General features: G+C 44.4%; 1 protein-coding gene across 1 annotated transcript in view; it reads left to right on the top strand.

The window, feature by feature from the left end:
• Nucleotides 1-19,359, top strand: part of LOC309550150 (uncharacterized protein) — a gene marked incomplete at both ends in the record, with an annotated part of 161,297 nt that extends 141,938 nt beyond the window's left edge. The window contains one exon of the mRNA XM_082250586.1: nucleotides 19,339-19,359. Coding sequence (XP_082106712.1) covers nucleotides 19,339-19,359 — 21 coding nt within the window. The remainder of the gene's footprint in view (nucleotides 1-19,338) is intronic.
• Between the last annotated feature and the right edge of the window lie 8,180 nt (nucleotides 19,360-27,539).

Here is a 27,539-nt window from a genome sequence, read left to right as displayed (position 1 = left end):
CAGGGACAGTCTACATCGATTTTGCTGTGTGGGGGGTGGTGCAGTGAACAATCTTTTTGAGCATTTTAGGGACAGGCTGGAGAGATTAGGCAGGGACAGTCTACATCGATTTTGCTGTGTGGGGGGTGGTGCAGTGAACGATCTTTTTGAGCATTTTAGGGACAGGCTGGAGAGATTAGGCAGGGACAGTCTACATCGATTTTGCTGTGTGGGGGGTGGTGCAGTGAACGATCTTTTGGCCCTCACTTGAGCCCACTGAGGAGGAGGGAGAAAAAAATCTATTTTTATCAGTCTGTTGTGTGCAGCGTTCAGCTATATTTTACTACAGATTGCTGTTCTAATCTGCTATTTAAAAATTAAGTTAAAGGGGAATTTTCTTTTTTTTTCCCCTTTATAGCCTGCTTGCTGCTGAGCTGACCGTGACATAAGACACTGCTGTGTTCACATGTGCTATTGAGTGATTTTCAATTTTATATACTTTTTTCTATTCAATTCAATATACACCCTTTTGTGTTAAAAAAATTAAATTGTGGCATAGTCTGTACTAATCTGCTATTTAAAAATTACAAAGTTAAAGGGAAATTTTTTTTTTTCCCCTTCATAGCCTGCTGCAGAGCTGACCGTGACATAAAACATAAGACACTGCTGTGTTCACATGTGCTATTGAAAAATCACCAATTTTATATCAAATTTTCTATTCCGCTATTCAATCTACACCCTTTGGGGTAAAAAGAATTAAATTGCGGCATAGTCTGTATCGGTACGTGTGAGATACACCTTCCAAATTTTTTTTGGGGCGCATCTTCCAACGCCGAGGATTGCAGGGTGCTTCAGTTTGCCTCCTGTTCCGAACTCCTCCTACTCCTCATCCTGCCTTTAGGGTACAAAAAATTGTAATCGGGGCCTAGTCTGGGTTTGTACGTGTGAGATACACCTTTTTATATCATATTTTCTATTCCGCTATTCAATCTACACCCTTTGGGGTAAAAAAAATTAAATTGCGGCATAGTCTGTATCGGTACGTGTGAGATACACATTACAAATTTTTGGGGCGCATCTTCCACCGCCGAGGATTGCAGGGTGCTTCAGTTTGCCTCCTGTTCCAAACTCCTCCTACTCCTCATCCTGCCTGTAGGGTACAAAAAATTGTAATCGGGGCATAGTCTGTGTTTGTACGTGTGAGATACACCTTTTTATATCATATTTTCTATTCCGCTATTCAATCTACACCCTTTGGGGTAAAAATAATTAAATTGCGGCATAGTCTGTATCGGTACGTGTGAGATACACCTTCCAAATTTTTGGGGCGCATCTTCCACCGCCGAGGATTGCAGGGTGCTTCAGTTTGCCTCCTGTTACGAACTCCTTCTACTCCTCATCCTGCCTTTAGGGTACAAAAAATTGTAATCGGGGCCTAGACTGGGTCTGTACGTGTGAGATACACCTTTTTATATCATATTTTCTATTCCGCTATTCAATCTACACCCTTTTGGGGTAAAAAGAATTAAATTGCGGCATAGTCTGTATCGTACGTGTGAGATACACCTTCCAAATTTTTGGGGCGCATCTTCCACCGCCGAGGATTGCAGGGTGCTTCAGTTTGCCTCCTGTTACGAACTCCTTCTACTCCTCATCCTGCCTTTAGGGTACAAAAAATTGTAATCGGGGCCTAGTCTGTGTTTGTACGTGTGAGATACACCTTTTTATATCATATTTTCTATTCCGCTATTCAATCTACACCCTTTGGGGTAAAAATAATTAAATTGTGGCATAGTCTGTATCGGTACGTGTGAGATACACCTTCCAAATTTTTGGGGCGCATCTTCCACCGCCGAGGATTGCAGGGTACTTCAGTTTGCCTCCTGTTACGAACTCCTTCTACTCCTCATCCTGCCTTTAGGGTACAAAAAATTGTAATCGGGGCCTAGTCTGGGTCTGTACGTGTGAGATACACCTTTTTATATCATATTTTCTATTCCGCTATTCAATCTACACCCTTTTGGGGTAAAAAGAATTAAATTGCGGCATAGTCTGTATCGTACGTGTGAGATACACCTTCCAAATTTTTGGGGCGCATCTTCCACCGCCGAGGATTGCAGGGTGCTTCAGTTTGCCTCCTGTTCCGAACTCCTCCTACTCCTCATCCTGCCTTTAGGGTACAAAAAATTGTAATCGGGGCCTAGTCTGGGTCTGTATGTGTGAGATACACCTTTTGATATCATATTTTCTATTCCGCTATTCAATCTACACCCTTTGGGGTAAAAAGAATTAAATTGCGGCATAGTCTGTATCGGTACGTGTGAGATACACCTTTCCAATTTTTTGGGCGCATCTTACACCGCCGAGGATTGCAGGGTGCTTCAGTTTGCCTCCTGCCTGTTCCGAACTCCTCCTACTCCTCATCCTGCCTTTAGGGTACAAAAAATTGTAATCGGGGCCTAGTCTGTGTTTGTACGTGTGAGATACACCTTTTTATATCATATTTTCTATTCCGCTATTCAATCTACACCCTTTGGGGTAAAAATAATTAAATTGCGGCATAGTCTGTATCGGTACGTGTGAGATACACCTTCCAAATTTTTGGGGCGCATCTTCCACCGCCGAGGATTGCAGGGTGCTTCAGTTTGCCTCCTGTTCCGAACTCCTCCTACTCCTCATCCTGCCTTTAGGGTACAAAAAATTGTAATCGGGGCCTAGTCTGGGTTTGTACGTGTGAGATACACCTTTTTATATCATATTTTCTATTCCGCTATTCAATCTACACCCTTTGGGGTAAAAAATAATGAAATTGCGGCATAGTCTGTATCGGTATGTGTGAGATACACCTTCCAAATTTTTGGGGCGCATCTTCCACCGTCGAGGATTGCAGGGTGCTTCAGTTTGCCTCCTTTTCCGAACTCCCCCTACTCCTCATCCTCATCCTGCCTTTAGGGTACAAAAAATTATAATCGGGGCCTAGTCTGTGTTTGTACGTGTGAGATACACCATTTTATAAAAATTTTTCTATTCTGCTATTCAATATACACCCTTTTGGAGTGTAAAAAATTAAATTACGGCATAGTCTGTATCGGTACGTGTGAGATACACCTTTTTAAATTTGTTTGGCGTATCTCCTTCCACCGCCGAGGATTGCAGGGCGCTTCAGTTTGCCTCCTGTTCCGAACTCCTCCTACTCCTCTTCCTCATCCTCATCCTGCATTTAGGGTACAAAAAATTGTAATTGGGGCCTAGTCTATGTTTGTACGTGTGAGATACACCGTTTTATAAAAATTTTCCTATTCCGCTATTCAATATACACCCTTTTGGAGTGTAAAAAATTAAATTACGGCATAGTCTGTATCGGTACGTGTGAGATACACCTTTTAAATTTGTTTGGCGCATCTCCTTCCACCGCCGAGGATTGCAGGGCGCTTCAGTTTGCCTCCTGTTCCGAACTCCTCCTACTCCTCTTCCTCATCCTCATCCTCCCTTTAGGGTACAAAAAATTGTAATCGGGGCCTAGTCTGTGTTTGTACATGTGAGATACACCGTTTTATAAAAAAATTTCTATTCCGCTATTCAATATACACCTTTTTGGAGTGTAAAAAATTAAATTACGGAATAGTCTGTATCGGTACGTGTGAGATACACCTTTTAAATTTTAAAACCTGAGCACAACCTGAATGATCAGGCATCTAAGTGCAAAGCACAAGCTGCAGTGGAGTAGACACCTTCAAAACCAAGAAAGGTCTCTGGCTTCTTCTGCTTCCTCTTCTGCTGCAGTTCGGCCTCTTCATCCACCTCTGTAGTGATACCGGCACCTGCCACCCCGCAAACAGACGATCTGTCAGCAACACCACCACCTGGGTCACCAACCATCTCCACAATGTCCCGTGGAAGCGTTCAGCTTTCCATCTCCCAAACACTTGAGAGGAAGAGGAAGTACCCCCCTACCCACCCGCGATCCCTGGCCCTGAATGCCAGCATTTCAAAATTCTTGGCCTTTGAAATGCTGTCATTCCGTCTGGTGGAGACGCACAGTTCTAAAAGCCTTATGTCGGTGGCTGTCCCACAGTACGTCATGCCCAGCCGCCACTACTTTTCCAGGCAAGCCATCCCTTCCCTGCACAACCAAGTGGGGGAAAAAATCAGGTGTGCATTGCGCAACGCCATCTGTGCCAAGGTCCACCTAACTACCGATACGTGGACCAGTAAGCACGGTCAGGGGCGTTATATCTCCCTAACGGCACACTGGGTAAATGCAGTGGCGGATGGGCCTGAGGCGGATAGCAATTTGGCACATGTCCTTCCACCACCGAGGATTGCAGGGCGCTTCAGTTTGCCTCCTGTTCATAACTCCTCCTACTCTGCTTCCTCATCCTCTACCGCCTCCTCATCCGGTCAGCGTAACACCTTCACCACCAACTTCAGCACAGCCATGGGTAAACGACAGCAGGCAGTTTTAAAACTTGCCTGTTTGGGGGAAAAACCACACACTGCGCAGGACTTGTGGAGGAGCATGGAACAACAGACAAATGAGTGGTTGCTGCCAGCGAGCCTCAAGCCCGGCCTGGTGGTGTGCGATAATGGGCGAAATCTCATAGCAGCTCTGGGCCTAGCCGGTTTGACGCACATCCCTTGCCTGGCGCATGTGCTGAATTTGGTGGTGCAGAGGTTCCTTAATAATTACCCAGACATGTCAGAGCTGCTGCAGAAAGTGCCGGCCGTCTGTGCGCACTTTCGGCATTCTCACCCTGCTGCTGCTCGCCTGTCAGCGCTGCAGCGTAACTTCGGCCTTCCCGCTCACCGACTCATATGTGACGTGCTCACAAGGTGGAACTCCACCTTGCACATGCTGGAAAGACTGTGCGAGCAGCAGCAGGCCATAGTGGAGTTTCAGCTGCAGCACGCACACGTGAGTCGCTCTGCGGAACAGCACCACTTCACCACCAATAACTGGGCCTCCATGCGAGACCTGTGTGCCTTGTTGCGCTGTTTTCAGTACTCCACCAACATGGCCAGTGCCGATGACGCCGTTGTCAGCTTAACTATCCCACTTCTATGGCATCTTCAAAAAATGATTTGGGCGATGATGGAAGAGGATGTGGCACAGGATGAGGAGGAGGAGGAGGATGAAGAGGTAACATTTTCAAGGCTTTCAGGGCAGTCATTCGCAAGTGGCTCAGAGGGTGGGCTCCTGCACACACAAACGCCAGGTACACAATTGTCCAGCAGGGGCACAGTTCTGGAGGATGAGGAGGAGGATATGGAGGAGGAGGAGATGGAACCATGTTCACAGCAGGGTGGCACCCAGGCAAGCTCATGGCCATCACTGGTGCGTGGCTGGGGGGGATACAGAGGACACAGACGATACACCTCCCACAGAGGACTGCCTTTCGTTGCCTCTGGGCAGCTTGGCACACATGAGCGATTACATGCTGCAGTGTCTCCACAATGACCGCCGAGTTGCCCACATTCTAACTTGTGCTGATTACTGGGTGGCCACGCTGCTGGATCCCCGTTACAAGGACAACGTACCGTCCTTAATTCACTCACTGGAGTGCGAACTCATGATGCACGAGTACAAGCGCATGCTCGTAGACGTGATGCTGCTGGCATTCCCACCTGACAGCGGGGCCACAGTGGAAGCACAAGGCCAAGGCAGAGGAGGAGGAGGAAGAGGTCGCCAACGCAACCAGGGCACCGCCAGCACCTCAGAAGGCAGGGTTAGCATGGCCGAAATGTGGAAAAGCTTTGTTAGCACGCCACAACAAACAGCAGCACCAGCAGCTCATATGGAACGTCTTAGCAGGAGGCAGCATTTCACCAACATGGTGGAGCAGTATATGTGCACACGCCTACATGTTGTGAATGACGGGTCTGCCCCCTTCAACTTCTGGGTCTTCAAATTGGGCACATGGCCTGAGCTTGCCCTTTACACCTTGGAGGTGCTGGCATGCCCTGCAGCCAGTGTATTATCTGAACGTGTATTTAGCACGGCTGGGGGCGTTATCACAGACAAGCGCAGCCGCCTGTCCAGAGATAATGTGGACAAGCTCACGTTCATTTAAATGAACCAGGCATGGATCCCACAGGACTTTTCCGTACCTTGTGCAGAATAGAGATGGATACCGACCTTACCCAGCCATTGTTATATTTTTGATCTTTCTCACTCTTTTGGGGTGTACCCTCATTTAAAATGACTGAAAAAAAGCAGTGTTGGCTACCTCGTCCCCCTCCACCGCTGCTTCCACCTACACCGCCACATCCACCCCCTGCACCGTAAGGGTAATTCCACGGCGAATCCGCCACTAAGACCACCCTTATCTGAAAGCTGACCGCCCTCCGTTTAAAAAAATACCGGGGTTATGGCAGCTATCTGCTGCCATAACCCCAGTATTTATCTTTAAATGGCTGATGTATATAGTCGTTAGGCGGTCGGTAAGTGTGCATGTATATAGCAAAAATTGCACCCCAAAATACATTCTATAAGGGAAAGTGTACAGGAATAGTCCGAGTCCATCTCCAATCTGCTACTATTAGAGATTTCAAATTCCGAATCGGATTCGGAATTGGATTTGGATACTGATGAGAGCTCCCCGGTGCATGGAGAGGACCTGAAGGGCCTCCTCGCTGCTGTACATCCTTTTTGACATGCTGGCTGTGATGGGCTGTACGACGGGTGACGGTTGACTGCGGATGATCACTGATGGGTGGCAGGTGACTGATAGGTGGCAGGTCATGGTCACTGATGGGGTGACAGATGACGATGACTGATGGGTTGACAGATGACAATGACTGATGGGTTGATAGGTGACGATGACTGATGGTGTGACAGGTGACGATGACTGATGGGGTGACTGGTGATGATGACTAATGGGGTGACAGATGACGATCACTGATGGGGTGGCAGGTGACGATGATTGATGGGGTGACAGATGAAGATCACTGATAGGGTGACAGGTGACGATGATTGATGGGGTGACAGATGACGATCACTGATAGGGTGACAGGTGACAATGATTGATGGGGTGAAAGATGACAAGCACTGATGGGGTGACAAGTGATGATGATTGATGGGGTGACAGATGACGATCACTGATGGGGTGACAAGTGACGATGATTGATGCGGTGACAGATGACAATCACTGATGGGGTGACAGGTGACGGTGATGGATGGGGTGACAGGTGACGGGCGATGGTCACCGATGGGTGACAGGTAAAGGGCGATGGTGCACAGCGGTACTGATGGCAGTCTCTGGTGACGGGTGCACTTTAGGCTACGTTCACATGTGAGCGTAGCGATCGCGGGCAGAATCACCGCGATTCTGCCCGCGATCCGGAAATCATTGCAGATCGCGGGACGCCTGTGTGTTGCCCGTGATTTGCAATAGCACCCCAAACGCTGTGCGATGTAGCCGCGATTTCCGCCTGCCGAATCGCGGTAACATCGCGCAAACAACGCATTACGCCCCAAAGAAGCTCTTGTACCTTTTTTGGGCGTCATGCGTTGTTTGCGTGATGTTACCGCGATTCGGCAGGCGGGAATTGCGGCAACATCGCACAGCATTTGGGGTGCTATTGCAAATCACGGGCAACGCACAGGCGTCCCGCGATTTGCAACGATTTCCGGATCGCGGGCAGAATCGCGGTGATTCTGCCCGCGATCGCTACGCTAACATATGAACGTAGCCTTATGGGTGGCAATTTCTGGGCACTGATGAGGTGACTGTTGGGTGACAGGTGCAATTGGGAGGGGGCTGAGGACTGTGTGGGGATGTTTATTTTTGTGCTTTTACATTGACAGGTATACAGAGCAGTAACTCACTGTTTCTGGCTCTGCTCTCCTCACACTGGAAACAGTGTGTGAGGGGAGAAGAGCTAGTAACAGTGAGTTACTGCTCTGTATTTACATTTTCTGATCAGCTGTGAATGGATTCACAGCCAATCACATAGTAAACAGCCACTCTCAGTGGCTGTTTACTACTGCCGGTGACTAGCTGTGTTCCTAGGGAACACAGAGCCACCGACATGACCGTGCAGCGCGCTCCCGATTCTTCTGGGCTGCTCTATTGTGATCGGCTGTGTGATTAGATCACAGCCGATCACGTGGGAAACAGCCATGCCCATTGGCTGTTTCCCCCCTGCCGGTGACGCGCTGTGTCTCGGGGACACGCAGCCACCGACAGTGCAGGGTGGCGCGCACACGATCACGCTCCTGCCCTGCCTGAATGGGCCGCCATCATATGACGTCGGCCCAGAACAATGGTCGCACCGCTCCGTGTGGCAACTGGGCAGGCGACAACTGGTTAAGGTAGGCTTTCAGATTCTGCTAAGACCGCCTTCCCAACACTCCTACATTTACCAGTCTAGGAATGTGGGGATGAGGCCATTGTTCCCAGCCCCCTTGCATGGTATTTTACCTATGTTGAGGTGGTCTAGTATTGTTCAGGGGGGGGGGTGGCACATGCTAGCTGCCACTCCCTTTCCTGTCCAGCTAGGCAGCATACTCTAAAGGTATTCTATGGATTTTGGGGGTGGTTCTAAAGTGTGGCTCCTTGTGTTGGTCGGCACCAATCATCATGATTGATGTTGGGTTTACATAACTGGACCACATAATTGATATTGGATTACCACTTCAGGACTATTTCTAACTGTGGGTCCTTTTGTTTACTATTTGAGGGAGGGGTGGATATCTAGAGGCCCTTTTATTTTAAATGAGCATGAGGTTGATGTCCCCAGTTTTCCCCCTTCAAGATATTCTCCCCATGCTGAGGGTAAGGGGACTGGTATGGTTCGGGGGAAGGCTGCTTGCCTAGATAAGGTTCTGCTATGGGTTATGAGGGGTCCCCATATCTTTCTTTTTTAAAGCACAGTACACATTTTAGTTAAAAAGACAAGGGCATGGGTATGGGCATAGAAATAAAAGCTTGGCGTCCCCTAACAAATCCACAGCAACCCATTATTCAGGCATCCAGCCTGGCATGCCAGCAAGGTAAGGGAATCAAGCATACCAGGCCACATGACCTCTATATTGTCAGTGTACTTTGAAGGGGTTAGTTGAAGTCTCCCCCCTAGCTAAGCATCTTGTCCATGTAGATGACTTAGTAGATGTGGGGGTCTTCAGGGTAAAACTTATCAGAATCTGGATTACACCCTTAAAAAAAGTGGACCCCCAGATATATTTCTCCCCCCCCCCCACCATGTAAATAAGTAAGGTGTACATCGTACCCTTTGTTACTCATTCACAAAAAAAAATACTTAAATAATAAATAAACATACAATACACCATAGTAAATATACTTTATTAATAAATGAACATTGTTCCTCCATGTGAAACCAATGTCAATCACATTGAAGAGATGATTTCATATGTCCTAAACTTTCAAGAGTCTTCTGAATTTTCTCAACATACCATGTGTTTACTTTCCCTAAAGTTATCAGGCTGATATTAGGCACAAATGCCCTGAGCTTAGCTAAGGAAAGAAACAAAGTAAGAATTTTTTTGTGTGTGTGTGTGTGTATTTTAATGCTTTTTGAGTTTTCAGTAACAACTTGAGGGTGCGCAATTTTGTTTCAGTTTTTTCTTTTTTTAAGTAAACCCTCCCCCCCTCCACACAGCAGGTGAACTGTGTTGTGAATAGACAAGCTCCATTCTGAGATCCCCCTCCCGACACAAATTTAGCTCATGTGTTGGGAAAACTTCTCAGAAGTGACACCTGCTGATAACAGAGGAACAAAGCACCAGAGAGAAACAGAGAAACTACACTTAGAGATTTGGTGAGAGATAAGTAAGCACTACAGATATACAGTAAGTCCTTTGCTAAAATTCCATGTGAAAATGAGAAAAGGGGGGGGAGGCACCACCTAAGTGAAGTATTGATTTGTTAGCATTTATTGCATGAAGTTTAAAAACACTTACAGGAAGCAGGAAAAATGTATGTTCATCAATGTGTAATCAGTCTTGTGACCTCCGCCATCCTGAAGGCTCCACATGCGGCTCCAGAAGGCTGGGATGGATTGTAAGCAGGCTGGGACACATCTTTGTCCAGAGGTAGCAGAGATCTCCATGCTAACCCCGAGCCACGCTGTCTACTTCTGGACAGAGAGGTGTCCCAGCCTGCTTACAGTACATCCCAGCATTCTGGATCCGCATGTAGAGCCTGCAGGACGGCGGAGGTCACAAGACTGATTAAACATTGATGAGCATGAATTTTTCTGCTTCCTGTAAGTGTTTTTAAACTTTGTACAATAAATGCTGACATATCAATACTACACTTAGGTGGCACCCCCTTTTGTTTTTTGGCTTTTTCACATGTCTTACAGAGTCTCTGGACATATTCTTAGGATGACTGCCTCCTTTTAGCCCTCATTGTCTTGCCACTTGGACTAGTAGACTTTTTATCCTCTTTTTAACCCCCTTTTTAGCACTTGCCTATTTCAGATACATACACCATGTGGAGCACCAGATTCCCATTTTTGTGCTCAAATTCCATGACTAAGGTTTACAACCACTTTAATCTTTTGTTGTATTTCATTGTTATTTGATGCTTTAAATATATAAGAATTCCATATACTAAAAGATAAATAAAAAAAAAACAAACTGGAAGATAAGAACAACGCCACTCTAAGTGCAGTAAAACCAATACTTTATTTGACATATAATAATGCTGGGTACTCACAAGATAAAACGTTTAAAAAGCATGGTAAACGTATGTGGAAAAATCCATTAATCCAGTGCCTGGGCAAGGAGGGGCTGATGTGCTCCACATAGATCCGTCCGACTGCGGGAGTGAGCAGTATCCGGACCCCGAGGACACCTGCAACGCCTCCGGCGGCGGACTTCCGGGTTGGGCGTAGAGCGTGGGCGTGATGACGTAGGCGACGCGTTGTCGGAGCATGCGCTCCTTCCTCAGGCTTTTTAAACGTTTTATCTTGTGAGTACCCAGCATTATTATATGTCAAATAAAGTATTGGTTTTACTGCACTTAGAGTGGCGCTGTTCTTATCTTCCAGTATATTGCAAGTTCCTTCTCGTCTTGAGAATCAGCAGCCTTCTGGAGTGCACAGACCGGTGCTTTTTATGGACTTTTTGGACTTTGCCACACAACATCCAGGTCCGTGCATCTTCCCATTAATATTTTCCCAGGTGGTTATTGAGGTTCATTTTTGAGTCCTGTTGCGCCAGTTTTTTTATGTTTAAAAAAAAAACAAAAAACACCTTCAATTTTTCCAGTATAAATGCTGAATTACAGGCGAAAATTACACTTTTAATACAAATCATCTGATATACCTGAAATCCTGCATGGTTTTACAAGTTTAATGTTTCTGTCTACAATTGATTCATTACTAAATTGGACACCTTTCTCTCCTGTATTCGTTTCTTGTGACCAGCCTCATCTGTCTCTTTAGTAGTAGCAAATCACTGGCCCATCTCAGCCCCTTTGTGGTGCTCAAAAGAAAGTGTGATTGTGAGCAGTCAGGGTTATGGTGGCCATACATGCTTCAATAATTGATTGATTTCTCACAATCTGATAAATCAAAATACAATCATTTTCATAAATAAAGTATCTCAGTGCTGCTGATCAATGTAAAAGTATTGATAATTTTCCAATCTGGCTGATTGACACAGTTTGATCAAATCCAGTCTAAGCTGAGTCTAAAACATTTAGAAGGGAAGTTATGGCTATTGCTTGTGGATTTGCTTGCTTTGAATGAATCACACATCAATCAGATGCTCTCAAGTGACATCTCCATTAGAGCATGTGTACTCATACATGCCTAAATTTACTTACACTTTTAATAACCAATCATAAAAGACTTCTTGGATGACTTACCCTTCTCAGCATCTGTCTGCAAAGTTCCCTGCACTAAAGCAATTTGCAACAATCCCTGAATAACCTGTTCTAATGGGTAACCACGATCAATTGGAAAGCTTAGGTGTGCTTATCATTTTCCTGTTCTTTTTTCATTTACATATCAGAGTAAGATAACCATGTGTCAATTGATAGAACAGTACATCAAAGTACATTTGCTCACGTAGAATTTAAATAGCAGTAGCATTGCACAAGTCAGGTTTTTTTGCCCTGCCAGTCCATAAATTACACATCCAGAGAATGCAGACTTTATATATCAACTTTACAAATGCTACGTTTGTGATAGTTCATCAGTAGAATATAAATGATGTTGGAATAGCATCTGTATTATCATTTTAAACCATATCTGATAACATAATGGTGGTTTATTCACTGAGAATATATTTGTTTATCAGCATTCTTATTATTTTTTTTTTTGTATCCATAACCTGAAGCCAGAATGTTTATCTTTTAATTACAAATTCAGCCTCGAGAGCTTGCATGTTTTGTCTTTAAAGTTCCTTTTCAATGTCAGGCCAAAAATTATCAAATGACAAAAATATACCCACATTAATGCAATGTTTAGATGTTTTCTTTGAATGCAAAGTAATAATGTGCTTACTCCGGGGTGACTGAAACACTAAATTCTAGTTGCAGTTTTAACAAACTGTGTATGCATATGAAGAAATTAGAGCCAGTACCCAGGGTCATTGTTTAAAAATGTTTATTAACCACTTTATCCCCAGAAGATTTTGCTGCTCAATGACCGGGCCACTTTTTTCAACTTGGCACTGCGCGACTTTAACTGACAATTGCGCGGTCGTGCAATGCTGTACCCAAACATAATTTACGCCCTTTTTTTCCATAAACAGAGATTTCTTTTGGTGGTATTTGATCACCTCTGCGCTTTTTATTTTTTGCGATATTAATAAAAAAAAGGGCGAAAATTTTGCGAAAAATTTACATTTTCTACTTTGACTGTTAAAAAATATCCAATATATTCAATTTTTGTCATATATTTAGGCCAAAATGTATTTAGCTACATGTCTTTGACAAAAAAATTCTCAATGAGCTTGTTTTTATCCACTTTAAGACCAGAAGATTTTACCCCCTTCCTGACAAGGTCATATTTTGTGATTCACCTATCACAGGGATTCTGTAATGTGTCCCTATATAGCCTCTTGGGACATACCAGAATAAGTAGAGCGCACTTTTCTTTTTTTTTTTCATATATTTCCTCACTCTTTTGTTCTTAGAGTTCAAGTGCAGCCACCCCCCATCCATCACTCTTTTTTGGTTAAAGCACACCCTTATATATTTACATATTTTGTGATTCGACACTGCATTACTTTAACGGACAATTGTGCGGTCGTTCGACGCTGTACCCAAATTAAATTTATGTCCTTTTTTACCCCACAAATAGAGCTTTCTTTTAGTGGTATTTGATCACCTGTGTGATTTTTAATTTTTGAAAAAAAGAGCGACAATTTTGAAAAAAAAAACAATATTTTTCATATTCTGATATATAACATTCCCAGAAAAAAAATTTAAAATCAATTTTTTTTTAACATTTTAGGCCAATTTGTTTTCTGCTTTTTCATATTTTTGGTAAAAAAAAATTGCAATAAGAGTATTTTGATTGGTTTGCGCAAAAGTTATCGCGTTTACTAACTACGGGAAAGATTTATGTAATTTTTATTGTTTTTTTTTTACTAGTAATGGCCAGTGACATTACTACAGTAATCAGTGCTATAAATATGCACTGTTACTGTAATAATGACACTGACAGGGAAGGGGTTAACACTGTTGGTGATCAAGGGGTTTTAATGTATGCCTCATGTTTACTGACGTGTGTGGGGGGTTCTGTGACACAGACAGAGATCACAGGTTCAGGTATGCTGAATCCTGTGATCTCTCCCTGTCTGTCACAGAGAAGATCCGCCTGCTTTGTTTGCCGCCTCTCCTCCTCTGGCCCGACTCCCGCTGTGTCTAAACACAGCGGGAGCGAGCCTCCGGTGGCGTCTCCGGTGGAGACCACTAGGACCCAGGGGAGCCGCAGTGCCACAGTAGCAGCACAGTGAGCGGTCTTAAAGTGGTTAAACATGCCACATTATAAAGTTGATTTGAGGAATCCACAGTCAATGTAGGTTTCATGATAAACGATATGTGAACTCTGCATTTCACAATAGTGCAGGTTATAGTGAAGGCATACAAGAGTAATACTTTGCAGATTATGTTAATGAAAACAATCAGGCTGGGTTCACACCTAATGCTGAAACTGCTGATCTGTCCCTGCCTGCCTGAGAGAAGATCCGCCTGCTTTGTATACATAAGCAGGCGGGTCCTCTCTCGGTTTCCTGGACGATTGCGGGAGGACAACGGCGCGCGCCGCCAAAACCACATGCACTCCAGTCACGTAGTACTACATGACTGGACGCAGCCAAGCTGCCCTGCCGCAGCAAAAAGGTGACGGGCGGTCGACAAGGGGTTAAAAAACCTTTATAAAGGAATAGTAGTGGTAAAAAAAAACTTGTGGGTTTAAATAATAATTTTTTTCATATAATTCTCCTTTAAGGGGTATGGCAGGAGTTGTGTCCTTTGCCTACATGCTTTTGCTGAAAAGTGTCCCTCTTTCAAATCTCAGAATGTTAGGAGGTATGCAATCATTCAGCAGGTGTTAACTACAGCAGATTGTAAGAACCACAGCTTGCTGTTCACATGGGAAGGTGACAATACGTCTGCAACTTTGGAAACTGGTGGGATAGGTTGTCATGTCATCCTATTCAGGGATAAGCTCAGAGAAAGAAGAACCTGGTAGGATCAACAGATATTTATTAACCACTTGCCTTCTGTGCACTTAAACACCCTTCCCATCCAGGCCAATTTTCAGCTTTCAGCGCTGTCACACTTTGAATGACAATTGCGCGGTCATGCTACACTGTACCCATATGAAATTTTTATCATTTTTTTCACACAAATAGAGCTTTCTTTTGGTGGTATTTAATCATCTCTGGGTTTTTTATTTTTTACAAAAAAAAAGAATAAAGACAAAAAATTTTGAAAAAAAAAAAAAAGTTTTTCTTATTTTCTGCGAGTAAATTTTGAAAATAAATTTTTCTCCTTCACTGATGTGCGCTGATGAGGCGGCACTGATGGGCACTGATGAGGTGGCACTGATGGGCACTGATGAGGTGGCACTTATGGGCACTGATGAGGTGGCACTTATGGGCACTGATGAGGAGGTACTAATATGCCGCACTGATGAGCACTGATAGGCGGCACTGATAGGCGGCACTGATGAGCACTGATAGGCGGCACTGCTGGGCACTGAGAGGTGGCACTGAGAGGTGGCACGCTGGGCACTGAGAGGCGGCACTGCTGGGCACTGAGAGGCGCCACTGACGGGCATCACTGATGGGCACTGAGAGGCGGCACTGATGGGCACTGGCAGATGGCACTGATGGACACTGACGGGTGGCACTGATGAGCACTGATGGGCGGCACTGATGAGCACTGGTGGGCAGCACCATCAGTGCCCACACTCAGTGCCCATAGTGCTGCCAGTCAGTGCTCATCAGTCCCTAGATGAGCAGGCACTGATGGGCACTGACTGGCAGCACTATGGGCACTGATTGTGGGCACTGATGGGGGACACTGATGGCGGACACTGTGGGCACTGTTGGGGGCAATGTGTGTATGTTTTTTTACCTTGCAGTAATCAGGGCACTGGTGATCAGTGCCCTGATTACATGTCTCTGTGTCCCCAGCGCTGTGAGGCTCCCCCTCCTTCCTCACACTGCAGGCTCCGTGTGAGGAAGGAGCGCCGGCGATGAGAGATGATCTCATATGTTTACATATGAGATCATCTCTCATTGGATGGTCCGATCACGTGGTGAATGGCCGCTGTGATTGGCCATTCACCACGATCTGTGATCGGCCGTGTCCAAGGGACACGGCCGACACAGATTCTCCCCGATGCGCGCTCGCGGGGAGTCTGCTTCTGGAAAATTCGAGTCCGCGCTGCAGCCGTATATAGGCTGTAGCGCGGATGGGATGTAGTTAAACAAATGTAAAAATAATTTACACAACTAAATTAACAAGGCTGAACCGTCTTCCTTTTTCTTAATTTTATTTTTAATCATGTGAGTCAATGTGGCATTAAAGATAAGAATGAATGAAGTTGTGTCTGTGATTTTGGTTCAAATAGATAGTTGAGCATTACATACTATCATTATTCTTAAAGAGTACCTCCACTTTTGTTGAGAAAAAGCAATGCCCTCTGGGTGAACAATTGCAAGTGCAAAAATTGAGAAAAATGCAATACCCTCTTGGTGTTTAGCTAAAAATGCAGCAATTGAAATTGCAAGGATTTAAAAAAACAGCGTAACAGATTCCTACCTTTTGTTGCTCTGAAAAAATAGCTGTCTCCCCACTCACCATAGCTGTTTCACCATGTCCTGTGCAAACTGAATCTGAATGGTACTGTCAGATTCATTCTAATCAGCTGATGGCCTGTAAGTGTTCTAATGAGAAAAGCTGAAGAGTCTCTGACCCTTTAGAGGTGATTAACCCATGGGTAGTATTGCACCAAAACTGAAACTCCTACTGCAGAGGATGCCTAATATTTGACTTGTAGCTTAGTGCAGACTTCTGGGAAATTTAGTGAGCCAACACAAGCAGGAAACAAATAGTATCACACAAGCAGGAAATTACATTTTGGGGGGCATTCTGTACACCAATTGTGTACAAAGTACCTCCAGATTGCCATATTGCATTGCATTTTACATAAAATTACAGTGTCTGCAGATAGAAAAAGAAAGACAATTTTTTATAATATTAACCTCTTCATGACAAAAATAATAGAAATCCTAACACCTGAACACAGTTTTGCAGCTTTGACATGTGTTATAAAAACTGACCCTATCATTGCCACTACTTAGTGTATCCATGCCTTTCTTTTTTTCAGCTCAAATTGGGCTTTTATTGGTGATAATAAGTGTAACAGAATTTCCAGGCATTGGGCCTGATGTGGGTCTGCCATGGTTACCGGAAACGCCAGCTGCCCATTTAAGCTGAATACCCAAGTGTGAGATCTGAGACAATGAATCTTTGTTTTGTTTTGTTTATTTTGTATGAGGATGGGAGAAGGGAATGAGTGGGATACTCCTCTGGCTCAACTTGGTACAAATTGGGACTCTTGAATAAAAATGCCTACTGATGCTGCCTTGACGTTGGCTGAATGCCGGTCAACGCCCCTTGATGCTTGTGAATCTGACTTGCTGTCTGTGAACTTGAGTTTGACTTTTGACACTTCTAGTTAGCTCAAAAGTCAAGCATTGTACTGAAGACTGACTTCTGACACTCTGGTTAGCTAAAAAGTCTAGCACTGCTCCCTCCAGTCCTTCCTGACTGAGGTAGCCTCTGTAAACTGCTTCTGCTGCAACTCTTAACACTGTACACTGCACGCTGTACACTTAACATTTCAGGGCCCAACTGCTGGCACCCCCTTTACTCTACTGTACACTGCATACTGTACACTTAACACTTCAGGGCCCAACCGCTGGCACCCTCTCTACACTTCAGGGTCCACACTGGCACCCCCTTTTACTCTTCAGGGTCCACACTGGCACCCCCTTTTACTCTTCAGGGTCAACACTGGCACCCCATTTCCTTTTGCTCCTGCACTGGCTAGCTAGCTCCCGGATCCCTCTGACCTTCTCCGGAGTGGTCCCCTCTCACTAGGCAGACCCCCAGGGGCGGTTTGCAGTATTCACAACTGGGAATGCTTTCCTGAAACTCGTCCCCTCTCAGCTCCGCTGGTCCTCTAAACACCGGATCCTCTCTGCAGCTCAGCTCAGCCCTCTGTCCCCTCAGGCCAGCCACCTGGGACACCCGATTCCTCTTGACAGGAGGAGAAACAGCTGTGCTCTCCCTGCTGGGACTCTGCTTCCCGCCAAAAACGCTGTTTCATGTTCTCCCCTCAAACTTTTACCCACTCCCATAATGCTATGTGGCAGAATCTGCCTTTCTGGGGTAGATACAAGCCTTGGTGTGCCATTGGCCAGGTTTCCTCCACTGTCCTATGAGAGCCCTCATTGAGCACAGTGGGGAGACTCCCTAGTCTCAACAGCCACACCTGGGAACCATGACAACCTAGCTGAAAATCATGGCCCTGCTGATTAGCAGATAAAGCCTACTACACTTAACCTAGTACCTACCTTGTAGGGTGCTACATAAGTAATGGATATCTCCTGATTTTGTTTTTAGTCTCAAAGTAAAAATATATATATTTTTTTAAATTTAGCTGTATATTTCTTGCTATTACCTTAACCTACCACCAAAGAACAACCCAAAATAAATTCTTCTGCTCCTGGCAATCACATCAATACCATATGTGTGTGTTTTATTTGTTGTTTGTACCTGTAATAAGTCCCACAATCAATGTTTTTTTTTTTTTTTTTTTTATCATGCCTAAAACACACTGACACTAATTAAAATGTATATATATTTTGCTACTCCTAACTAAAATACACTGATCCTAACCTATGGCTCTGACCTTGCCATTTAACCTTGACCCTAACCCTGACATTGAATTACATTAAACCCTGATCTAGCATTTTTATCTTTATTTTTATATTTTAACACACTTTTGTTTGTTTACATTTTTATTCTCTGGGAAGGTGAAAAAGGTGTACTGGCCTCCCAGTTCCCAGTTGTTAATAAGAGGCCCTGTTCTCGGTGCTGGGAGAGCGCTGTGCAGTGTGCTCCCAGAACAAACACACGTATGCATGTATACAACCTCATGGAAGAAAACCCATATGTGTACAGATGGTGGCTAGAGGTTAAAGTTTTTTTTTATTTGCTATGTTTTTTGTAAAATTATAGTTTTTGTCTCTAGTGTTAAATATAGTTGCTAATTATTCACTTATTTTTCTACACTTCAAGAGGTTCTAAAGCTAAAATGTGTTTTAACTTAATGCATTCCCTACAATAAGAAAAGAAAAAAAACATTTTACCAATTCCTGTGCTGCCACCCCAAACCCTTACCTGAGTCTTGTATCGATCTAGCTCTGTGCCTGTTTGCAAGTCTTCTCTCCACTCTCTGCTTTCACTACACTAGAGAGCATTGGAAGTGATTGGCTACTGCTGCAATCAGTCAAATCCAGTGATGGTGCAATGGGTGGGGCAGAGCTGCACAACGTGTGTCTATGGAGGCACACAGCTTGGGTCAGGACCGTACCCGCATGTGTGCCCTCATAGCACATGGTTTGCTATGGGAGCATACGCAGGAGGGAAGAAGCACTGGCAAGGGATCCCAGAAGAGGGGTTAAGGGACCATTCTGAAATAATATTGCACAGAGCAGGTAAGTATTACATGTTTACTATTTTATTTTTTAAAAATTAGCCTTTAGTACTGTTTTCATTATTGTTTGATGAATGCCTCCTTTTGCTCCCCTTCCTCCTTTTACACTTCAAATTATGCTTTTCAATTGTTCTCAAACAGGTCAAGAAAATGATTCGCTAAACAGTTTGTACTTGGCCCCTAATATTGTTCTAATGCTATGAGCTAGAAGTATAGAACAGCAAACCCCACTGAAGTCTATGGGTCTATGAAAGCAAAACATGAAAAATCAAAAGTGGCCATTTTGAAGGCTTATATGAAAATATTTGGCCATAAAAGGGATATGGGGGTCTGGGTACTGCCCTGGGGATATGTATCAATAAATAAAACAAAAAAAAAATGTTTTTTCAGGAGCAGTGATTTTTATTATGCTTAAAGTGAAAATGTCACATGACATGAGTTGACTTTAGAAGTGGCTGGGGCCACAGGGTGACATAACCAGATAGCCCCACCCCTTGTCTATGTAAGAAATGTGAAAGCACAAAGAGGGCATATGGCGGAAGGCCTCCCAGGAAGGCAGAGTGTTTTTAATTTTATTCAATTTTTCGAGTCGGCGGGCGACGTGATTGAAGATGGATTTACATCGAGGGACACAATGTTTTTTTTTTAACCACTTCAATACTGGGCACTTTCAAACTCTTCCTGCCCAAGGCAATTTTCAGCTTTTAGCGCTGTTGCAATTTGAATGACAATTGCGCGGTCATGCAACACTGTACCTAAACCAAATTTATGTCATTTATTTCCCTACAAATAGAGCTTTCTTTTGGTGGTATTTGATCACCGCAAGTTTTTTTCTTTTTTGCTAAACAAATAAAAAAAGACTGAAAAGTTTGAAAAAAGAAAAAAAAATTGTTTATGTTATACAATTTTGTAAATAGATATGTTTTTTCCTGACAGGCACTGATGAGGAGGCACTGATGGGGTGGCACTAATGTGCGGCACTGATAGGCAGCACTGATATGCAGCATTGGTGGGCCCTGATAGGCGGCACTGCTGGGCACTGATAGGCGGCATTGATGGGTACTGATAGGTGGCACTGATGGGCACTGATAGGCGGCACTGATGGACACTGATAGGCGGCACTGATGGACACTAATGGGCACTGATGGTCAATGATAGGCAGCACTGATTGGCACTGATGGGCGGCACTGATGTGCACTAATGGGCACTGATAGGTGGCACTGGTGGGCAATAATGGGCACTGGTGGGTGGCACTGATAGATGGCAATGATGGGCACAGGTGGGCAGCACTGATGGGGAGGGCACTGGCAGGCAACACTGATGGGGAGGGCACTGGCGGGCCCCCTGAGCCCTGATTTCAATCCCTGGTGGCCATGGTGGGCACCCCTGGGGTCATGGGTGGGCATCCCTGGTGGTTCTAGTGGCACCCCCCCCAAGGGTCTGCACTGGTAATCAATGCTCTGATTACCAGTGCTGACTCCCCCCTGTCAGGAGAGCCCCAGATTGTCTCTCCTCTACTTGTGCCTGTCAGGCACGAACTGAGGAAAGCCGATCAACGGCATTTCCTATTTACTATGTGACCAGCTGTGATTGGACACAGCTGGTCACATGGTAAAGAGCCTAGTAGGCTCTTTACCGAGATCGGAGATGCGGTGTGTCAGAGTGACACGCCACATCACCGATCGCCGCTCTGCGCTCCCGCTGGGGGGGAAGCAGAGCGCATTATTCTGCCGCCATCATATGACATCCGGTCAGGATAATGCAACCACCTTCCCGCCGTCAATTGCCTATAGGGCGAATGGGAAGTGGTTAATAAGAGATTTGTTAAAAACTGTCACGTGTGGTTATTACTTTTTTACACTTTTTTAATGAATGGGTAGGGGTACTATGTATGTGTAAGATTCTGGTACCTTTGGTACCCTTATTGCCCATTTTCTTTTTCATATTGCGTCCCACCTTTTTAGTTAGGTGGAATGCATATACCTTTAAGCCGGATGACATCATCGCTGAGCGCCGCTCTGAGCGGCTATTTCAATCGCCGGCTTTTTCTCTCACATTGTTCGTTCAATGTTACCGCATGCTCACAAGCCTTGTCTTATGCTGCCGGAGCCTCCAGCTATTCTCCTTTACCTGGAACAGACCGGAACCTCGCTACTGATCCCGTATCACGCTACCGGATCACTCCCTCACTACCGGACCCCTCTACTTACTAACCTTACTAGTGATAAGTACCCCACAGGGGATTCCTCCATAACTAACTTACACTATCTACCTCTGCACATTAAGGACTGTTACTATCTATGCATACTAATTCTATCATCTGCACTGTTACATAGATTGCTAGCTCTTGAGTCTACTACCATCTATCCTTGCACTGGGTTAGTCTATCCTGTATATGTCATCTGCTGTCCTCACCACCTGTTACAATACATGATTACTAACCTATCTGCATTCTACCTATTACCATCTACTACTCTCCTGAACATTACTATCAAGTGCTTATCATTGCTGTCACTGCTCACACCTGTCCCTTCAGCACATCACCTCCATACTGTCATATACATCCCATCACTCCAGGAATATCTTATTGAGTGTGTGTATATCTGTATGCTGAAGCAGACAGGCCCACAGTGATGAGTCTGGAGAGTTGGATCTGGTATTTCAACACATCTCTACATGACTACTGAGTGGAGATTCTGCAGCTGCAAATCCAGCTTACTATAAAAACGCAGGAGCGTTACAGTATGCAATACCCAAATATATGAGTGGGTCGGGATCCAGGGGCCCCCTTGTGAAAGGGGGCTTCCAGATTCCAATAAGCCCCCTGCCCACAGACCCTGACAACCGCAGCCCAGGGTTTTCGAGAAGAGACCCTTGTCCCCATCAACATGTGGAAAGGGTGCTTTGGGGCGGGGGGCCTCCAATGTTGAGGGCATGGTAGGGTTCAGGAAGGGGGGGGGGGGCACTCACTCATCAGGCTGCATGCCTGGATAAAGGTCTGCTAAGGGTTTTGAGGGTACCCCATGCTGTTTTTTTTTTTTCATTTTGGCATTAGGTTTCTCTTAAAATCCATGCCAGACCCAAAGGGTTTTTCTTTTACAGGCATTGTTTTTTTTATTAAGCTGTCAGCGGGCAAACCTGTTGACAACTGATGACTCATCGGTTGTTAAGGATGCTGCAGCTGGCTTTCTGGCCCCGCTCCTTAACAACCAGCTTACACTGCGCCCTAATTGGACAAAGCTTTGCCAAATCAGGGAGCAGAATGCACTGTGCAGCGCTCAGTGTATTGCAGGGTGTTCGTCCGGGCGGTCCCTAATTGTGTGTCCAATATATAAAAAGTTTTGTTTTAACACTTCAGTCTGCAGGGCTTGCAAGGCATTTTGTGCACATTTCGGTCACTAGCTGAACATGAGCATAGTGTCTTAAACATTTGGTATTTCCATAGACAAAGAAGCACTTCCCTGTGTATGGTAAATTTTAAAGTGTTTGAGGCAAAGTTTGATTTTCTACTTTGTCTTCCGCTCTATGGTAATCCAGATTAGGCAAGTTTGCAGCAAAGAAGTTCACTAAGGCATAGACAAATGGGCAATGATGACACTGGTGACTTGCTAAGGGACCATTGGCCAGTCTTTATGGAATTGCTTCCTCACTAGCTGGGCAAGCTGTTTGTCTTTAACATCTAAGCAAATTTTATACATTCAATTCTTTGAACCTAAACATGGTCATTCATCTAAATGTATTAAAATAATTATTATGTAAAGTGTAAATATACTGTAGATATGTATTTTCTTGAGTTTAGGACAGGGCAGGGAAACCCCTTTTTTGCTGTGTACCACTTTGGGAAATTTCCCTTCACTCGTCCTGAAGATGTAACAGAAAGTGAGAGGAAATCACTACAAAGTGAGAGGAATTTCCTTCCTACACAGGTGTTTCCACTGCAAGATTTACAGTCATGCTTGCTCTGATGACAACTGTAAAAGTTTAGTTTTCCCATTACTTGTGGCAATAGTCGCTAGAACAAATATAAAGGGTAAATCTTCCCACCATGGACACAGACAGCAATAAACATTGGGCTCTAAACCTTCCTTGCTTCATTCAAAAAATTCAAAAAATAAAGTTTGGCTTCAAACTGTTAACGTTAAACTTAATTTAAAAGGGGACAAATCTATCCAAATTTGATATTTCAGTTTTCGGTAGATGGTGTACAGTTAAACCAACTAATGATTTTGTAACATTTCTCATGGACTCTGGTGATAATAGCTCTGTGATTACACTCCTAGGCCTACACACTTACCAGAGCTATTAAGAGGGGCTCTGATTTCCACATATGAAATCTCACTTACACAACCATTAAGTTTTATTTATTAAAGTAGCTCAAAGAGCAATGCGGTGATTTGCAAAGTGTGGTATCCTATAGTAATCAATCTGTGTTAAAGTGGTTCTAAAGGTAGAAGTTTTTTTTTTTTATCTTACTGCATTTGATGCAGTAAGATAAAAAACCTGTGTGCAGCAGCCTCCCTCAGCCCCCCTAATATTTAGCTGAGCCCATCTCAATCAATGTTGCACGAGAGACTCAGCTGTTTGGAACTCTCCATCCTCATTGGCTGGGACAGCAGAGGGCGCCATTGGCTCCTGCTGCTGTCAGTCAAAGTCAGTGGGAGAGAGGGGGCGGGGCAGTGTGTGAATGAACACAAAGAGCTGTGGCTCGGCTTGCATGCCCCCACAGCAAGCTTCTTGCTGCGGGGGCACTCAGAAGGAGAGAGGGACCATGAGCACCAAAAGTGACCCAAAAAGAGGAGAATCGGGGCTGCTCTGGGAAAAACCAATACAAAGAGCAGGTAAGAGCCGGTTCACACTACCACGACCAGAAAGTTGCCCCGTGACTTGAAGAGACTTGTTTAGAGACTTGGAAGAGACTTGGAAGAGACTTGTGCACTACTTTGAAGAGACAGGCGACTTTGTCTGTGGGGAATGCCTAGCTAATCTCTTTCTTCTTCCTGGAAAGTCTGATAACAAGTCGTGTCAATTAAGATAAGGAGGCGACTCCCATTGAAGTATATGGGACAGTCGGATCACAGGTCGCCTCAAAGTAGTACAGGACCCTTTTCTGAAGTCGGAGCGACTTCAGTAGTTCCAATTAAGACGGCACTGATTGATTAACATTGCTTTTGTTATGTCAAGCGACCTGGGGCTACACAAGTCACCTCACAAGTCGTGCTAGTGTGAATGGGCTCTAAGTATGACATGTTTATTATTTTTAAATTGAAAAATAACAAAAAACAGAACTTTTGTATCACTTTAATGCAGCCTATTAAAAAAAATCAGTATAATGAAAGATTAACTCTGACTGGTTACAATCTCAGTATACATGGCTGTTAGGAATGGGGGAACAGTTCGGCCTGAGCATGAGTTTGGGCTGAAGTGAACATTGGCTGTTCGACTGTTCAACGAGCTTCCAAATTATCAGGGCATTTGATTGTTTGTTCACTGCTGCGCAGTGCATTGGAAGCCCTGATTGGCTGAAGCATAGAAAGCTTTGCCCAATCAAGGCACAGAGCACTGTCTGCCCCATGATTGGAGAAAGTAAGATGATTCTATCCAATCATGGCTGGTTGCTCTTAGTCCCACCCCACACAAAGTATTCTTTCAAAAGCGGCCATTTGTAGCTTGATATCAGCATGGAGAGAGATAGAACAGGGCTCTGTTCAGTGCTACTAGAGAGTTAGTGTGCTATAGTAAAGTGTGAAACAAATCAGCGCTAACCAGAATAAGATGAATTAAGTGCTAACAGAATATGTAAATATAATGAAAATATAATGAAAAGTCCAATGGCTTCTCACATTAAGTGCTTTCACATAATACAATGGGACAAGTGAATAAAAGTGAATGCGGCGCCAGAGGGTTATCTAATACTGATACCAGTACTCTATCATAAAAAATGTGTGCCAAACTAAAATGCAAGTGCCAACACTTCTACATAAATAATATGACTGGATAATAAATAATTATACAAATATATATAAAGTGTCACAGTGGGCAAAGTGCACGTTCTAACACAATAGTGACAATCATAAATAATAAAATCTCCAAGTGATAAAATATAATTAATGTGCCAAGTCCATAATATATAAAAAATCTTCTGTGCTGTGCAAACAAGACAAAAAAGGTGCTGGTGCTCCAATCCCAATCAAAGTGAATCTAGGTGCTGATAATGGTATATACTAGCCACTCACCACCTCGTCTGGCTCCCAAATTATAATGAGCCAGACCCACTTGGTGCACTCTCAGGTGCTAATAGATAATCAGCTCAACACATCCTTCATTCCAATCTCAAGGTAAGGGGACTGCTTAGCCAGAGTATTGACGAAGTCGGAATATCGATGTAACGTGTATGGGGGAGGAGCCTGTACACACGCCGATATCGATACACATCCCCGCTTGTGTGCCTGCACTGGCCGAGTGCCGATATATGTGAGTGTTCATTTTTTATGTTTTGGAGCTTCATAAAACTGGTTTACAGAGAGCACTAGATCTTTGTGTTTGTTCCTCCTATATGATCACCTTATCAGGAGTGACGAGAGAGAGGAGTTGATGCCCTGAACACTCTGTCACTGTGTCAGTATACACAGTGGGTCTGGCTACTTCCCTGTTTGGTCCATCCAGCAGTCCCCTTACCATGAGAATGGAATGATGGAGGTGTTGAGCCGATTATCTATTAGCACCTGAGAGTGCACCAAGTGGGTCTGGCTTATTTTACTTTGTGAGCCAGACGAGGAGGTGAGCAGCTAGTATATACATATATCAGCACCCAGATTCACTTTGATTGGGATTGGAGCACGACCACCTTTTTTGTCTTGTTTGCACAGCACAGAAGATTTTCATATACTGTATTATGGACTTGGCACATTAATTATATTTTATCACTTGGAGATTTTATTATTTATGATTGTAACTATTGTGTTAGCACATGCACTTTGCCCACTGTGACACTTTATATATATTTGTATAATTATTTATTATCCAGTCATATTATTTATGTAAGTGTTGGCACTTGCACTTTAGATTGGCACACATTTTTTATGATATAGTACTAGTACCAGTATTAGATACCCCTCTGGTGCCGCATTCACTTTTATTCACTTTTATCCACTAGTGTGCCATTCTGATTCTATTGTCAGTGTAGAATATCAGTTTAGTGTGAATCTAGTGATAGTTCAGTCAGTGTGAGTGTAGTGCGACCATTCATTTAAACTTTAGTGTCACTTTAGTGTGAATCTAGAGATAGTTCAGTCAGTGTGAGTGTAATGACCTGACCATTCATTTTTACTTTAGTGTCAGTTTAATTTGTCAGGGCAGGTTTACTGCATTATACAGTAGCTCAGTGCGTTAGTGCATGTTTAACGCAGTATATTTACGTGCGTTACTGCACATTTAATGCAGTATATTTCTGTGCGTTACATGCTGTTTAAAACAGTATATTTTTGTGCGTTATGTGCCGTTTAACACAGTATAATTCTGTGGGTTAGTGCACGTTTAACGCAGTATATTTCAGTACATTAGTGCACGTTTAACACAGTATTTTTCTGTGCGTTAGTGTAAGTTTAACGCAGTATATATTTGCATGTTATTGCCCGTTAGTGCATGTTTAAAGCAGTATATTTCTGCTCTTTCCCCCAAGCTGCTAACAGAGACCCAACCCTAACCCTCTCTTCCTTGTTGGAAGGTTGGAGCAATAAAACTTGAAAAGGCTAAAGTGACTTGTCATGTGATGCTTGCGACTGCAGCCATGGATCCACACTGCGTAACACACTGCATTGTCTTAAAAGTTGAATAAAATGTCAAAACAGAGGGGGCATGTCCGGGTGTTAGACAGGCCGGACGTACTGAAAAGGAGCTCCTGTCTCGCCACCAAGAAATCTCTCGCCATCCCTTTAGCTTGACCCGGAAACCAGCAACAACTATCACCATCGGGTGCAGCACCTTGAGCAGCAGCGATCCATCCCTGCATTAGAGGTCCCGGAGACCGAATCACCTCCACCCAGACAACGTGGCCTACCTGCACCTCCATCGCCCACGCAACTGCCGCGGCCTAGTACGGCGAGGTTCAGAACGATTGCCGGGAGCACGGCAGGCGGCAAAACTCTTATCTATCAAGCCGGGGGACTCCGGTACATCCTCCTCCTCTCCAGCAAGTCGACTTATACCTCCCGGGGACGTGTGTTCTGCGAACTGGAGCCTTCCTCTTTATCCCGGCCGCCATCTTGGCCCAGGCCCCGTGCCTGCCAGCAGCCCCAGCATGCCACATAGTGCCTAGCCAACAATACTACCGAACTCTATACATC

This window comes from Pelophylax lessonae (genome assembly GCF_965119305.1).
Source record: "Pelophylax lessonae genome assembly, chromosome: 3".
Lineage (NCBI taxonomy): Eukaryota > Metazoa > Chordata > Amphibia > Anura > Ranidae > Pelophylax > Pelophylax lessonae.
The sequence above is the reverse complement of the archived record's forward strand: the minus strand, read 5'-3'. Positions and strand labels throughout refer to the sequence as shown.